The 17,168-nt window shown below is 38.4% G+C and overlaps 1 protein-coding gene across 1 annotated transcript in view; it reads right to left on the reverse strand.

Moving 5' to 3' along the window:
- LOC148816092 (adenylate kinase isoenzyme 1) overlaps positions 1-15,862 on the reverse strand; it is a 54,498-nt gene extending 38,636 nt beyond the window's left edge. The window contains exon 1 of the mRNA XM_088904649.1: positions 15,598-15,862. Coding sequence (XP_088760775.1) covers positions 15,598-15,657 — 60 coding nt within the window. The 5' untranslated portion in view covers positions 15,658-15,862. The remainder of the gene's footprint in view (positions 1-15,597) is intronic.
- Positions 15,863-17,168: the final 1,306 nt, after the last annotated feature.

Here is a 17,168-nt window from a genome sequence, read left to right on the forward strand (position 1 = left end):
AGCTTTGTACAAAGGGAACTAAAGCAGAAGTTAAGTGTGAGCAAGGACTCATACAGGTTGAAGGTAGAGGACAAGCTACAAAGGAACATGGTGAGGGACGCATGGAGCAGTATGAGAGGGATCACTCGTATCAAACAGATTGGAGGTGTAACTGAGGGGAACCTGGAGATGGCCAACAAGCTGAAACAGTTCTTTAACAGGCTTGATTTGGGGCCCTTTGTGATTAACCACCCATCCCCCCAACGCCACTCACTCCCTAAGCCCTCATAGCTGCGACTGCCCTACACCTCCTACATCCCCCCACAACCACGGCCACTTACAGCTACAAGCCCCAACAGCTACTCACTCTCCCATCCCCCACAGCTGCCACTCTCCAACACCTCCCCCATTAACAACTGCATCACTCACAGCACTATGAGCATCATCCCTCAGGCCAAGCTGGCCATCACGGCCGACCAGGTGGAGAGGGAGTTGAAGAGGCTTCACCAGGGTAAGGCTACAGGAACAGATGACGTCTGTCCCAGAGTTTTGAGGGCTTGTGCTGATCAGCTGAGTGGAGTGTTCAACCTGAGTCTGTGCCTAGAGAGAGTCCATGTGCTCTGGAAAACATCATGCCTGGTCCTGGTACCAAAGAAAGGGCGCCCCACCGTCCTCAGTGACTATATGACTACCGGTCTGACTTCTCACGTCATGAAGACACTGGAGAGGCCGGTCTTGGCCCACCTGAGACCCCTGGTTAGTTCATCACTGGACACCCTGCAGTTCACCTACTGGCCCAATGTTGGTGTGGAAGATGCAATCATTACAAGGGAACAGCTAACGGGTTTATTCCATGCTGAAAAGAAAAGAAAGGAAACACAACGTTTTGGCCGTGCAGCTTCACAGCCGAAACGTTGCGTTTTCTCTCTTCTCTTTTCAGCATGGAATAAACCTATTACTTGTTCCCATCTACAGCTATGCTTTGCGAATATATTTGTTGAGGTAATGAATAACAGTTTCACATAACTTAAGGTGTGCTGTTACAGATGATTACTGAGTGCAGATTAATAACTTATTACATTAGATTTCAATATATAAAAATGAAGTCTGATGACTGTAAAAAAAAACAACTAGCAGCATGGGGTGGGATGTAAAATTTTTGGAAATTTGAAGAGTTTGTGCACTCAAAAAAAAAGGAAACCACTGCTCTAGACTGAAACGCTTTAACTTCCTTTAACCTGTTTGTATACATCTCATGAGATCAAGACTCACTCTTACTGCTCTTCCCTGAACTCTTCCTAAGGTCATAATATCATTTTTTTCTGAGATGCTGACCACAACTGAATACAATTTTCTAAACAGGGTCTTGATACCACATTGTTAAATTTAAGTATAACTTCCTTGTATTGAAATCCAACAATTCTTGCTATAAGCAAAGCATTCCATTTGTTTTTTTATTGGTTCCTGACATTGTCTCGATAAGGATATAGAAGAATAAATCTACTTACTTTCATGAATAGCTTCCTGGAACTCCCATGCGATACATTTAAGTAGTGTACAGTATATCTATATACTATCACTACCAGTGAGGATCACTTAGCACTTATTAAATACCATTTGCTGCAAAATTGTTCACAGTTTGCCTTAGATTCATATAGCTTAAGAGGGATCTTATCTAAAAAATATGGACATCTAAACACATCATGTCATATCCCTTAGTGTGATTTACTATCCTTGTTTCTTGTGTAAAGGAAAATGGCATTTTTTCTAATTACTCTTCTAATTAGCTTTATCATTTGAAATCATCCTATCACTAGCTCTATCAAACTTTACCTGTAACAGAAGAAAGACTAATTGGTCTATACTTTCCCTATTCAGTTCAGATTGGTGTAACACAAATTATGAGTGGGAAAATACCATCAACACCTGGTGATTTATGTAATGTTAGTGTCACCCTACCCCTGTAGAATGTGAGGCTTAGTATTAGAGCAATACAACAGAAAGATCAGTCTCCCCAAGTCTCCCAGTGTTCAGAAAAACACAAACAGCATCTACAGTATGTGTGTAGGGAGTAAAAAAAGTTAATCACTGTAGTTAGAAGCTAAAGCATTCAAGCTCTTAAAGAACCAAATTGATTAAATCTGCAAAGAAGAGTTTATTGATGAAATTGATGGATACAACAGTATAGAAATTGAAAATATATGCAACAACAATAACTCTTTTCTATACTGTATATGTGGAATCATCATATACTACAATTTTGCAATTACTGAAGAATGTTTTTGTAAAACCTCCAAGTTTACGTGTGAAAACTCCTCAAAAACATACACAGTATATATAATTATGTCTATAATTATAAAAACCTGTTAAGTAAAGGAACATTTGTGTATGTACAATTGAATTCTATAAAGTGCACAAGGCTGTTTTCAGTGTAGTTCTTTGGTACTATTGAGTCAGATTCTTCACGTGTATGTGAAGCCTAGGCTTTCATTCCTATGCTAATGACAAAAAACCTGACATTAATCAATCACTGCTCAGCTTGTCGCACTGCTTAGGTGATATTTTAAAAAAGGATGCAACAAAACCTTTTACATCTGAACTCTGACTAGACAGAAGTGATGTTGATGGGCTCCCCATTTTAGCTCTGAAAATGTATCAACATAAGTGGAATTTTCAATAGTCCTTAAATTAGTCCAAGTACTCAGAAATTAAATCGTTTATTTCTTACATAAATCCTTGCATTCATATCTCCTGTTTGTGGTTTTGTGAAACATTGCCTGCTTTTGTCTTTTCCAAGTTGACTGCTGTAATGCAGTGCATGAACGTATCTCCAAATACAGTAGGTTTTTAACAAGTTGCAGCATGTTCAGAAATGTTGGATCTTAACCAAAGCTAAAATGCATGAGCCTACTGTATATCACTTGTTTTAGCTTCCTTGCACTGGGCTCCTTGTAGATTGGACCACAATATTCAGAATCCAGCTGCTATGACAAGGTTCGAAATTTGGCATTTCCCAATGCGATCTAAACAAAAAGTCCTCTTTTAATATGAACAGGTTTCTGAATGCAAAACAGAACTTGTGTTTCAGATATTTTTTTTTAAACAGAAAATACTTCTTCAGTGGCTTGACTGACACATTTCAGACAGTTTTTACGGTCCTATGGCACAGCAGCATAGACTCAATCCACAGTCAGACACAGACTCTTCACACTGTTTTCATACTGGCTCAGTCTCCGAAGCAGGAGGTCAGTCAGCATGACCAACAGCATTGGTGAGACTCTGGCCAACATGCTGTTTCATCTCATCTCTTCCTGTTTTATTTATTCTAGTGCACTCTGCGTCTTTGGGTCAGTCTTTAGGTCCACTATTACAAAAGGTAAATGGAGCATTCTTTTGTGCAGGTGCCATAAGTACTGCAAGCTTTAGAAATCAAATTCTAAACACATTATTTACCTATTCAGTGTTCACAATTTCATTTCATATTTGCAAACAGGTGACTTTAATTTATCTGCTTGTTAACTGAAATGCACTGCACTGAGTCAAGCTTTTCAGTGATCCATTATTTCAAGTGAATTGTACTCATGTCCGATTCACCATTTCTGAATAGGTGACTGATTTAGGATGAAGAGACAAAGCATCAGACAATCCCAAAATGAGTTTTTTTTTCTTCTGTTGACCTATCCCAAATGCTAACATTAGCTTTGCCTTTCAATGTTTATACCCAGCAAAAAAAGTGATTCACAATATCTACTGCACAAGTAAACAGTCACTGAGGTGTGCCACCTGTCAGAATATCACTAAATTGAGCTTCTCATTAAAATATTGGATATCTGCTTTAGAAGTAATAGTCTTCCTCTCTCAATTGAGTTGTTTATATATGTTTTCTAGCTGCATGGCTTTTGAATCCTGGCCTGTAGCTAAAAGGATTTGACATCTATTATTCCTAGAATTTTTGCTTTATGTCAACCTGACAGAATGGTAGAAATGGTAAGAACGTCTTAATTTGACTAGTAAACCTGGCGTAGCCTGAAGAGAGGAGGTAGGGCAAGAATTAAACAGCAGTCTTGAAACACTTGCTCACTGTGACAGAGCACCTGTTTTCTTTTTTTCCTTTGATGAATATGAAATACTCCAATATTTTCCAATCCCCTATTACCCTTCTGGTATGTTTGTGAGTGTGTATGTGATATGAATGAAGTATGAATGATATGAATGATACTGTACCTTTTTTGTTTCCCCAGTGGAGTATTGTATTGTGTTAGTCAAGATGGCCACCACCATTGTAGTATCCCACAATGCTCCCACAAATTATCTTAAAGGGAAAGGTTACTGCTGAGCCATCCATAAATAACAGATGTAAGATTATTTGTTTTGTTTAAGTGAATATATAACTGTTAAAATGTATAAGTTTGTATGGATGGTTAAATACTTTATTTTTATCAAATTGCCCATCTCTGTTAAAGGTCTGTGGAAAAAAATGTGAGCGAGTCCCTTTAAGAGAGGATGGTCCTGGGAGAGGAGGGGCTATAAAAGGGACTGGGAGAGCTCAGTCAAGAGAGGGTGCCTTGGGGGGGAGGTGTGCAGAGAGTACTCCTGTGAGGGGGGTTTTTTGTTATCCCTATTTTGATGGCAAAAAAAAACAGTTTTACTGGCATTTGAAGACTGCTGTTTGGGAGTTTCTTCTCTTTTGAGCCAAACCTGGTCGCTTGGCCGGCGACACTCGGGTACAAAGCGAACCACTTGCACACATATGAAGACCAAACTAATTCTGCAATGGGGTGCAGTAGCAACAAACGCCTGGTGTGTTGTTAATCTAAAAATCATTGTGTTTGGGCAGAAACAAAAAATAGGTCTAGAGGAACAATTCCTATTGGTAGGTACTTAGGAAAAAATACATCAAAAAAGTAATGTGTCCTTGAATTAAAGGATGCAGCAATCATTGTACAATACCTAGCGAAATTTTTACGCTTCCAAGAAACAGAGGTAACTAATGTAGATGTTTAGGCTCCTAGACAGTGTGTGAAAGCCTGTTGTGATTCTTTTTTTTTCACCTTTATAATTGTTCGTGCTCAAAGACCACACATATACTACCACTATGATACTGTAGTGGGCCATGAATATTGTTGGTGGTGTTAGTGTTAGAATTTCCAAACCAATGCCTCAATAGAGTGACCAGGGACACTGTATTGGTTGCTGATAACATTCTTCACATGAAATATTAAAAATAAGATCTTGACAACATTGTCATTAAAGATCCCTTGACATTCTTCTTAAGAGTAGAACCATAAATTCCAGTATCCTGGATAAACTCAAGCTTCCACAATCAGGCTGAACTAAATTTCTCTGCATAACACTTTAATTCAATACAGATGTGAGAAATTCATAAAGATGTACCTCAGGGGTAAGTGTAAGAATTGCTGTTGCTTCTTATCTTTATAAAAGACTACACATTTGTTAGATGCAAAGCTCAAGGGAATACCAAGCAGCCGCTATGGAATGAAGTCAATCGAAAATGGCTGAAAAGAAAGAATTCCTAACCTGAGCACTGACACAGCCAATGAACCCGATGAAAAATGGCATGCTTGCAACAAGATTGTAAAGGAATTATTTCAGGAATGAAGGAAAAGTCAAGTCTACACAGGTTAGAAACTGAGAAGACTTTTGGAGGGGTGGGAGGAAGATTCTAAGAAATGGAAAAGATTAGTAAAAGTCAGCTCAAATGACAAACCCGAACTACAAGACAAAAACAGAAATTGATGTGCTGTAGCAGTGAGACAGCATTTTTTTTTTACATGAAACAGTATTTAAGTAGAACAAAATGCCAAGTGACTGAATGACTTTGTCTTATTTGCAAGCCTTCTTGTGTTCTAAATCACATTTGTAATGCTTATTTCTCAAATGATTCAGGCAATGGTTTGATGCAGCTTTAAAATGAGTTAAATATCCTTCATCTTATTTCATGCCTTTTTTCCTGTCTCATAGGCTTCTTGCAAACTGCGTTGAAACCAAATGATACCATCAAATTCATATTTAAAAAAGAAGTGAGAAACTATAAAGTGTGCACAGTTTGACAGGATCTCTCCCCTGCCCTTCACCTCGGTATCTTCACTATGTCCTGCTTACTTTGGCCAATTGTAGACCTACTGTAGGAGATCAGGGATGCCACGAAAACAGGAAGCAGTGCTGGGAGACATTGTGGAGATGTGATTGTTGCAACAGGTCAGTAAGATAAGCGGCTACAGAAAACAGAGAGAAGGGTGTTCAGAAAGACAGCCAGATAACTTCAGTTTCCGCACTCTGAACTTCAGAAACATAGCTGTTGCCATGGTGTCTGAAGCCCCAGCCCCCAGTCTTACATAAGCAGTCTCATGTGCCATTTCACTCTGTTTGCAAGACAGCAGAGTGTCTATAGAAAGGTCTCCATTTTGGTTTTCTTGGGTGAAAATGGAGACTATTCAAAGAAACATTGTCACTGAATAGCGTACACCACATGGCTTATTTATTTCAGCTTTGTGAGTAAAGTTAAATGCACGCATTTTAGTTTAAAATATTTCTATTGTACATGATTTTTTTTTATATATAGTGAGTTACAGTACTGACCCAACATTGAGATATGGGTTATTGGTGTCAGATAGCCACATCTGGTTTCTCGCTTAAAGCAAAATAAGAATGGATGACAGTGAAACAGTGTGCTGCTTATACTAAAGGCATAGTCTGACTCACTGATCAGTTTTGTGCTGATGGGCTAATGATTCATCTTCTCAGGCAAAGCTCTGCAATGTTACTTTACCAGTGAATGGGAGCAGACAATTTTAATTTTATTTCCAGCTCCAAACCAGATTTTCACATTGAGAATGTGGCACAGTAATCATGATACAGAATATAAATTCTCTATTCATCCGTCTGATAAGAATCACTGCAAGAGCAGCTTGACCCAGTCACAAGGGAGCAAAGTATAACTGAGACCACATGACTGGTCTATCCCTAGATTGGACAGCTCTCTTTTGCAGAGGCACAGAGAAATGTAGAATTTAGACATGAACATGGAAAAAACATGCAAACACTACAGAAGCAGGTGTCCAAGGCTGGAGTCCAACCAGAACCATAAAGTTTTGAGACATCAGCACTGACTGCCATTCCACTGGGCCCTGCAAACAAGTACTGTACTGTGGTTAATTTTCTGTAGAGCTACAAGTCAGCCTGCATCAAAAGCAGCCCTCCTGAACTTAACTAAATGACCTTAGAAAAGAAATCACTTCAAGCTTCAATCATATGCCCTATACAGAAGGTTCAGAGAAATAAAAACTCTCGAAACAATGTGTGAGCATAAAGAATACACATTTATACTTTGGGAATACACAGTATATTGTGATTTCACTAATGCCTGTCCTGTAACTATGACTACTGATATTATTATAATCTATATAATCCTCAGTCTATGTAGCCAAGAGAATATGGAAAAAAGGAAAAACATGAGGTATAACAGTCAACGGAATGGCTGACTATATAGTGAAAGGCAAATAATTTAAAATGAAAGAATTAATTGTTAAAACTAGCATGCAATAGGAAGACATAATTTTAGACTGCTGCACTCCATGTTGATTATGTTGCAAAAATAATTTTGCCACCTTACAAAGATTTTTGACAAGAGTAAGAGTGACCAGAATGCTTATTTCAAAGGGATCATGTGCAGACTGTTTAAATAGACTAACTTTATTCTTGAATAGGCTGTGGAAGGAGTTTTGAATACTTCACTCAAGTCATATGAAGTATTCTTTTCAAAATCTGCCCAAGAGAATATTAAAAACCACAACAAGTCTGAAGATCCCTGCGTTCCAAGAAAAAAAAATGCATCAGAAATGCATTAAGAACTGAAAGCACAAGCATCTTCAAAACATCCTGCCTATTTTACTCATTTGGATACGTTTATCTTATTGATTGCAGGAGATTATCAAGATGCTTTTTGTAGAATTCCAATCAGTCTACATTTTCAACCTGGTAAAGTAGTTTCTTCCAAATACCCACAGCTTTCTGAAGTACCTCAGATTTAGGTTTGGATTCTTCTTGACAAATACTTATAACTTATAACTTATAACTGGGACCAAGGCCTTCATAGCAAAGAAAGGTAAGATTAATTGCGATTGATTCTTTATGAAAAGCACGACCGTTTTTCTGTGAAGTTAACAATTAAAGTAGCACATCGCTGTAAAAGCTTCTTTTTCAGGCTTGCATGTTAATTGCACAATAATTCATTCCTCTATTTCTTCACTCCTTTTCTCTCCTTCTTTCTGCCGAGAACGCTCAAGATTTCCGGTGCTTTTCTGTGCTCGGAAGGCATGGAATGGATCCTGCCTGTAAATAAGTGTCCGGTTGCCATGGTTCCAGTCAGGATGTAACACGTGGCCATGATTTAACTCGGGCTCTCTCAAAACAGTGGTAAGCTCCACAGTATCTCTTCCCACCAGGAAACCGAACAGCTTTTTGTGTGATGAATAAACGCAATTATCTCCACGTTGAAGGAGCAGCTTGAGATCAATGAGATAACCCCAGCACATAATTAACCAAAACAACAAAGCGGATGATTTGTATGATTTATATAGTATGATTACACGTTGCCCATTGTCCAAGAAATGCATGCTGGTCCAGTAAGAAAAGGGGAGCACAGATTAATCTGTCAGGCAATGGTTATAACTGAGAAAACACAACTAGAAGGAATAATTTGTATCATATTCACTTGTTGAATATTTTATCTCACTTTTTGCCTATTGTGTTTTTGCCTACATTAATTCTCTAAGTTTCCCTCTGCTTGGACCACAATAATCCCACCCCAGTCACAGAGAGCCCCAATCCAACAAGCCTGAGTCACCCTAAATCAGCAGTTCCCAGTCCTGTTCATGCAAGACACCTGTGTCTTCTTGTGTCTACTCCAGATGGGTTAATCATGAAGTAATCAGAGGCTTATTGATTTCAGTCTTCTGTTTAATTTTGATTTCAGATTTTTAAAGGTTGAACAGGATTTCAGAAGTTTCAGAACTGATCTAATTCAGGTACTGTATGTTAGCTGAAAGGTAACCAATTGGACATAAGCAACTGAACATCGGGAGAAAGAAAAACACTCATTTATGAATGTCTGGTACAGTGTCATTTCTGCCTGCCTATTCATCAGGAACTGATCACCTGTGAAGAGCTGTTTAGACACAAATAAAGATAAGCAAGTTGAGGAGAGGCTGCTTAAAGTTCTATATGCTGAAGCTGTGGGAAACAGTGTCTGGTAAAAAGCGAGATTTTTTTAAACTCAGGACTGATTGCAGCAATAAGTAAGCAAAAAGCCTAAATAAAGTAAGCAAATAAACTTCTCCATGAGCACTGGTAAGCCCGAGCTAAGTTAGAACAAAATTCAGCAGACATAGAGGTCCCACAGGAACAGTTGGGAATTGTATTGGGAACAGCCCTAATGCACCTATTTCTAATGATCTGGAACACTTATTAATTATTAATGAATAACACAAACATTGTTCAATTAAGGGAGCAATTGTCAAAGACTCAGGGATTCAAATTTCCGATAAAATAGTAAAATACATTAGTAAGAATGCTTTTAGTTCACAAGTGAAAATTTCATTTAGAATTCTGTGTACAATTTTGGTCACCAAGATCTAAAAAAAGATATCGCTGCTCTGGAATCAGTCCAGAGGAGAGCAAACAGATATATCAGCCTACACTTACAGGGTAAAGAACTCAACCTTTTTAGTCCACTAGAGAGGATCTGATTGAAAATATTTTAAGTCAAGCCCATGGACTTTTTCCAGAGCCAGTATTGAAGACTGGACAAATGACATAAGTGGAAACTGCAGGCATGTACAGTACATTTAATGCTGAAAACAGAAGGCACTCTATTTTACACAGAAGGTTTTGGGAGCCTGGAACAAGCTGTCCAGCCATATTATTGAGGCTAATATAGTGGCTTCTTTTAAAAGACTGAAAGATGAGTTCCTTGGAGTACTTACATAGCTACAAAATCATCTTATTCTACAACTGCTACTGTACTGTATGTTGCTTTATGTTCTGAAACCAGTAAACCACTGACATGGGGTCAGCACCAGAGTCAATTTTGCAAAATAAACATCAGTAATGAGATTCAATTGATTTCTATCTGAATGCAGCAATACTAATAACAACAACAGTTGCAAGTGACATGGCTGGTACTCAAATGATTTACTTCCACTTCATCATAAACTGATCTCCTCCTGCTGGCACTGAGGATTGGTAATAATGATAAGATAAGATTAAGATCAGATCATTTTAATGGCCATATACAATTTCTTGCATGAGGAATTTGTCTTTTTGCATACCCCAGCTTGATCTCCATGAGACACACAGACAGGGAGAGAAGCTTGGGGTCAGAGCGCAGGGTCAGCCATTGTACAGCACCCCTGGAGAAGCTGGGGTTAAAGGCCTTGCTCAGGAGCCCAACAGAGTAGGATTCCTCTGCCGGCCAAGGGATTTGAACCGGCAACCTTCCAGCCACAGGCACCGCTCCACCCCCCAAAATATGGAAAGCTTCACAAACGTGGGACAAATGTTCTTACACAAGTATGGGAGAGAATTATGAGCTCCCTGCTTGTGATTAATATTGGTAAACCTAGTCAACTCCATCGTACTTTGAGACTCCAGGAATATGCAATGTGGGCAGAATAGATTGATTAGAAAGAGGTGATATTCAGAAAAATGACATTTTGTATGCAGTGTTACTATTTCCCGTCCTTTCCTGTTCTTTTTCCCTCCCAAAAATGATTAAAACAGCAGAAATATTGTATTAACAGCCCTGCAACTGCAAATCAAAAAGAATCACAGGACGATGATTACATATTTTCTAACAATGAGCAATAATCTCTCAATGAACAATAATCGTTTTCTGTAAATATCCGAGAATGAAAGTTACAATTACTGTACCTTATTGCTGTATGGAGTGAAGTTCAACTTCACAGCAAATAAACACTAATGCAGGTCACTCAACCCTTCGATTCAATTAAAACAGGCTTAGCCACCATGATACGACACTCTTGGTGCCTTTTAATGCATCTCGGCAGGATTTACTGACATAATAACTGCTATTGTTTTCTTAAATAGCTCCCATTAACCTGCAGAGGTGGACTGGCATAGCTTGCCTCCTTCAACAAAGATTGTACAATTTTATAATGCTTTAAAATGTCTCTATGGAACTCCCTCAAACTATAATGCTTTCCCTTAATTAATAATGAAGATATTCCATGCAAGCTTGGAGTATATGAGCCTTTTGTGCATTAAATAATATTAAAAACTATAAAGAGTACACAGCTTGGGTAGGTATTTTACAAGCAGGAATTTCCAACCAACTATTTACAGGAAATAAAGGGTGTGCTAAAAGTTGTTCCACTGCATTCTAGCAGGTTATTAATGGTTTTCCTGTATGAACTTGGCAGCCCAGCTAGAGTTCTGTGTCTTTCAGTTCAGTGTTTAGGATTAAAAAAAAGAATCTCATGTCAAGACCTGCCTTAACACCTGAGAAGAGTCTGCACACTTCACCCTCTCACTTCCAGTACATCTAATACATTGGTTTGGACAATAAAGACTGAGTATTTTATGTAACATTCTCACCCAGTATTCAGCCTTCAGGTTTAGTCCTTGATATTCATTTTACTTACAAGCTCTAAATGGAATCTTCAAAGGAGACATAGCTAACAATTTAGATTATTTTTTGAAAATTGCATCCTTTTAAAATGAGTCAAGGTATTTGCAAGAACTAGATACTTTGCAGACATAGAGCATCTACCTATGCAAATCTACTTCAGATGTTTATAAAGAGAAATTGGAATAAACTTTATAGAAAGGGCTCAGTTTATAATACTTTAAATACAATAATTTTACACATTTATTTTTTCCATTTTAAAATTGTTTTTGATTTTTTTTTAATATCAAAGCTCACAAAGTAGTGGATGCGGACGTCCATTTCTAATGACAACTGCTTTCCTACTGTAGCTAACAACATTTGCTTAGTGAAATGACACTCGCAAACTGCATTAAACAATAAGACATACCTGAAATCAGTTCAGAGAAGAGCAACAAGATATAGTCTTGGGCTCAAAGGACTGAGAGGCTAAAAGAACTAAATATTCTTATTGTTAAATGGAGGAGACAATGAGAGTATCTTATACAAGTATTCAAACTCTCCAAAGGCATCAAAAATTTTAACCCAGTGGGCATAAAGGAGTATATTAATGAAGGAGTAGTATTAATAATCTCGTAAGAGCCTCTTGGTCTCCATGGTCTAGCCAAGTAGCCATTACACAGAACCAGATTCTTCAGCCGTTTAAAAAATATACAGTACATGATCTAGGATTCTAATGGAGCAAGCTGGGGCTTAGTTAAAGCCTCTTCCTTCACTGAAGTAAACTGGACACACCTGCCTTGTCTGACTGATTGGAGTCCCTTGGAATTTAATTCCACAGGCAGAATAGGGATCAGCTGATTGGCCCTGTCCTGAACTGGACACTCCTCAGGAGTAGCAGCAGTCATTATAACAGCAGTTAGGTGCAGAGGGAAGGGCTGTGTTCAGGGAGAGTGTGTTAGAGGATTTCTGCAGTGAGTTTAGATAGCACAGAGGTTAAACACTCCTGTGATGATGATGACTGCTAGCTAGCTTGCAGTCCTATGTCCACTTCATGTCTGAGATAATGACTTTGTTAGGCATGGGATTTAGTAAAGATAGGGAGAATTAGTCTTTCATGTGTGTACTGTATTCTGGGTTAGTTTGAATTTACTGTAATCTTTATAGTGTTGTAGATTAATAGTCTTTAAAGTTGAAAACTGGAGACAAGAGGGTAAGGTATCTCAGTAGGTCTCAGAAGGGTGAGCCCAATGGAGTATGCTGGGGTTCTAGGGAATGAAAGTAATGAGTTTATATTTTGGAAGGAAGAGAGAATGTTGGAGAGAATCAGGAATGGGTCTGCTCCAGCTCTCTCAGTGGAATAAAGGACTGAAGAGCTCTTCCATGTGTGAAGAGGAGCTGAAGATGTTTTTGGGAACTAATACCTCTATGAAGCACAGGTTTTTGGGACCATGCAGGCTTCTCTGAAAGGGCACAAAAGGCACACATTTGGAGACCAGAGGGGTTCTGCAAGCCAACAATGACAGATCACTGACCTTTATATCAGTCACAGCATCCCTCTGTGTAACAAAAATACGCACCAGTTCTTGTGATGCAGTCTGTTATGTTTTAAGCACTCAACAAAGAAACAAAAAGGACATGCTTAGTATATGCTTAACCCTAAACCCATTAAGATTATCTGGGGGAAAAAAGACGGATACTATGACTGTGACCGTAATGTTGCCCTGCTTGGATTTATCTGTTATGAGACAGTTTTCTATTGTCCACATTATTTATACTCTTCCATTTAGAAATTGTGACTTGTGAAGCTTGTTTGAGCCCTTATCTACAAATTGGTAGTCCTGGATATTTTGGACAAGGAAAATAACACTACATATCTTATACAAATTGTCTGTTTACTGGGTATTTCAAATGGCATGAAGGTTACCAAATTCTTTTTTTACTTATTGGTACTATACTCAGCCTAATGTCTGTTTATTTTTTAACAAATCAATGTTACTTCATCAGTATGTATTTCAAAATGATTGTTAAAAATGCAATAACATGAATATGCAACAACAGAAATAAGAAAAACCCTATGAAGCAAAAAGTATTTCAGTTTTAAATATTCATCCATCCATTTTCCAACCACTTTATCCAGTACAGGGTTGCAGGGGAGTCAGAGCCTATCCTGGCAAGCAACAGGTGCAAGTTAGGACCCTGGACTGGACACTGATACATTTCATGGCACATACAGACACAAACAGGCCCACACTAGGGGCAGTATTCCCAGAATCCAGTAAACCTACAAATACATCTTTAAACTTTCGGAACACGGGGAGAGAAAAAAATTCCATGAAGATAGCACATCATGCATTAAACACAGGGCCCCAGAGCTGCAAGGCAAAAATACTACCCACTGCACAACTTTTAAACACCCCTTTTAAAATATAATTATCACTGAAAGCTTGGTTGAAGCTTTTATTCCAAACAAGGCGTTACATCTAAAAAAAAAAACCAAGCATAAAAACAACCACGAACATGTAAGAAACTAAAAAGTACTGCAATCAACAAAAGGCAATTCAGGAGTTTAACAATTCAAGAAAAAATACGATACATGAATACCTAATAACAGAAAATGTTAGGCAACCTCATCGTGTGATTCCTAAAATATGTAGTTTTTAAGTCTCATCTGTTTTAGATCTTTAATTAGACTAGACATGTTGTTCATGAACAGAAGTAGAACAGCTTTCTATGTACAACTGCTGTGGTAAAAAATTGAATATATCTAAATCTCTAGAAGCTCCAAGAGCTGGTTTCTCTTTTGAATGGTTACTTCACCTCACTTATTACATGTATACATAAGATGGATTTTCTATATTTTTTCATTTTTATCTGCAATGTTATCTCCAAGGGTAGTAACAAACTCAGAAGCATCAGGACCAATAACGAAATAGAGGACGCAAGAGCAAACTAAGTCAGTTTCAGGACTGAAAAAGGAGGCATATGCATACTGTACATATATGGTTATGAGAGTCTGGAACAAACTGCCCAGCCATTTTATGAAAGGACATTTCCTTCAAGAAACAAGTGAACAAGATGCTTAAACTCAAGATCAATATTATGAAGCAACTAAAAGAGTAAGACAGCCTAAATGTCTCCCACTTACGGTATTTGCGATGTTTGTTATGTTATGTCATATAGAATGACTAGGGTTGAGAAGATGTCATTTAGCTCACTTTAGATTGAGGCTCAGTCCTGACCAGCACCCCTCCGGCAATAAGCAGTACAGTTTTTTTAATTACTCCAGAGACGAAGACATCTTCAAATGGTAACACATGCTACAAATTCATATTGTTACCTTTCAATGTAACTTTGCTCCTGAGCAGTGTTTGTGTTGTACTTAAGTGAAGTAAGTTGGCACTAAAACCAAAACTAAAGCAACAATTTCACCAATAATCCAAGGCAGCAAGTCTTTGGGAGACAGAAGGGAAATAGAGCACCCTGTGAAGACTCCTACCAACACAGATCAAACATGCAAACTCCACACAGAAGGCCTGGTCCAGAATTCAAACCAAGACCCACAGTACTGGGTGCAATATTTCTTATTTCCTGCAGCATTTTTGCTACACGCTTTTGATCAAGATGATGAGAAGCTGGGAAATCTTAATAAAAAAATTGTTTTGAATGTCATTATTTGCTTATTATTTAACTCCTTGTCCTTCAAGAAAATGTTGCAGGGTTACTGTACGTCAAGGGTTAATACTTAATGCGTCCCTGTAACTATTATCATAAATAATAACACCGAGAGCCAAATTAATACCTTAAATGTATATACAGTACAATACAGTAGATGACATTGTATTAATAACTTTTTCTCTGTACTGCAACACTAATTATTTTTACGCCGTCGTTTCTTAATCGTAGAGACTGAAAAGCTATCGATGTGTGTAACAAGTACAGTACCCTATGAAAGGCAGGTTTTTAAGTCTTACCTCGAAAAGCTGCGGGATCTCTCGTTTTGAAAGATAATCTTTGGCATCATTTGTATTCATTTTCTCAATACTGCAGCAGGTCCCCGCCGTTGAAAACAAAGGAAATTGGCCAAACAAACTTTTTTTTTTTAGAAAAAAGAGAGAACTACAATTGTGCAGTCACTTGTCAAACGCATATCCTGCGAGAAAATCTGAGCTCAGCTCCAGTCATTCATCGCTGCTACACACACACACCCCCTTGCTGTGGCTGCGATGCGCGGCGTCTAACTGTCTTGTGTCTTTTCAATGGTTTAAAGTGCCTGCTCATGGAGGGGGGATGGACCTCGTCATGCTTACGACTTGTTGTCTCAGTTTGCTGCGTTGAAGGCAAGCAACCATTACCGACACTTAAATTGGTTAGGCGCCAATGTCGTTTATAGGCAACTTAAAGTCTGTTCCCGTATTTTTTGGTGGGGATTGTATGAGACAGGAAATTCGAGGTTAAGGTTTTAAACAAATACGCCCCCGAGCCGCCTGTATTGTATCTTGGCAGGGAAAAAAAAAGTAAAAAGTTAAAAAAATATATCTCCTGAAACTGTCAGCAGCCTGAAACTGCAGACTTGCTGCAGCACAGCCGTCTCTCTTCAAGATGCGGGTCTTACCTGTTTGTGTCCCAGAAGAAACTGCGTCCTTTAAAACAGCCAGTCTGGGAAGGAATATATTAGCACTAAAGTCCCATCTGTACAACTAATGGGTTTCCGGTGAGATGGGTACTGGATTTTAACGGGTTATCACATTAAAAGCAGAATCAACTTTCCCTACAGCCAGACCCTGAATTTATCTTTGTCACCGATCTGAAGTTGTTTAAGGATTGGCAGACAGGAGGACTGTAGTGGAGTTGGTTTTGTTACAAACGGACAGCGGAAAAGGACTTCCTGTGTTGTCCTGTCAAGGGAACTAAGCGATACCTTTTTGCTGAATAAACGTCTCGTCTAAGTGGCTGGGACCTTGTTTTGCCTTTTAGGAACCCCTTAATTACTCTAATTCTAGACGTTCTCAAACATTCTTAACTTCAAACAGACTGTATAGCTTGTACAGTAATATGGTATTAAATGTTAGAAGGTTAGAACATAAGAAAGTGGGCCATTCAACCCATTTTATTGATTTGGTCAGATTTCTTCCAGCTGTTTCTTAAAAGTTATTTTTCCTTATTTCTTTTCACTATATTCTAGATGAGGCATTGCTACAGCTGTACAGCTTAAGCATAGCTTTCCTGAATTTCAATTCTGTGCTTTTTGCTCTCCTGTATATTCAGGCTTTCTATTTGCTTTTTATATTGCTGCACCACATGGTCTTGATGAGAACATAGAGGAATCTACATAAACATTCAGATCCCTTTCATGTGAATTATCCCCCTCAGCTCAGAAGAATCCATGTGAATGTTCCTGCTGCCAGTATGGACCACTTTGCACTCAACAGTGTTGAATTTTATTTGCCAAGTGTCTTGATATTATCTCAAAGTCTTTTAATAACACCCTTGCTGATGTTGATGTGTGTGCTAATCCCCCTATTTGAGTGTCATCAGCAAATTT

This window comes from Atractosteus spatula, chromosome 23, assembly GCF_055471065.1.
Source record: "Atractosteus spatula isolate fAtrSpa1 chromosome 23, fAtrSpa1.hap1, whole genome shotgun sequence".
NCBI classification, from domain to species: domain Eukaryota; kingdom Metazoa; phylum Chordata; class Actinopteri; order Semionotiformes; family Lepisosteidae; genus Atractosteus; species Atractosteus spatula.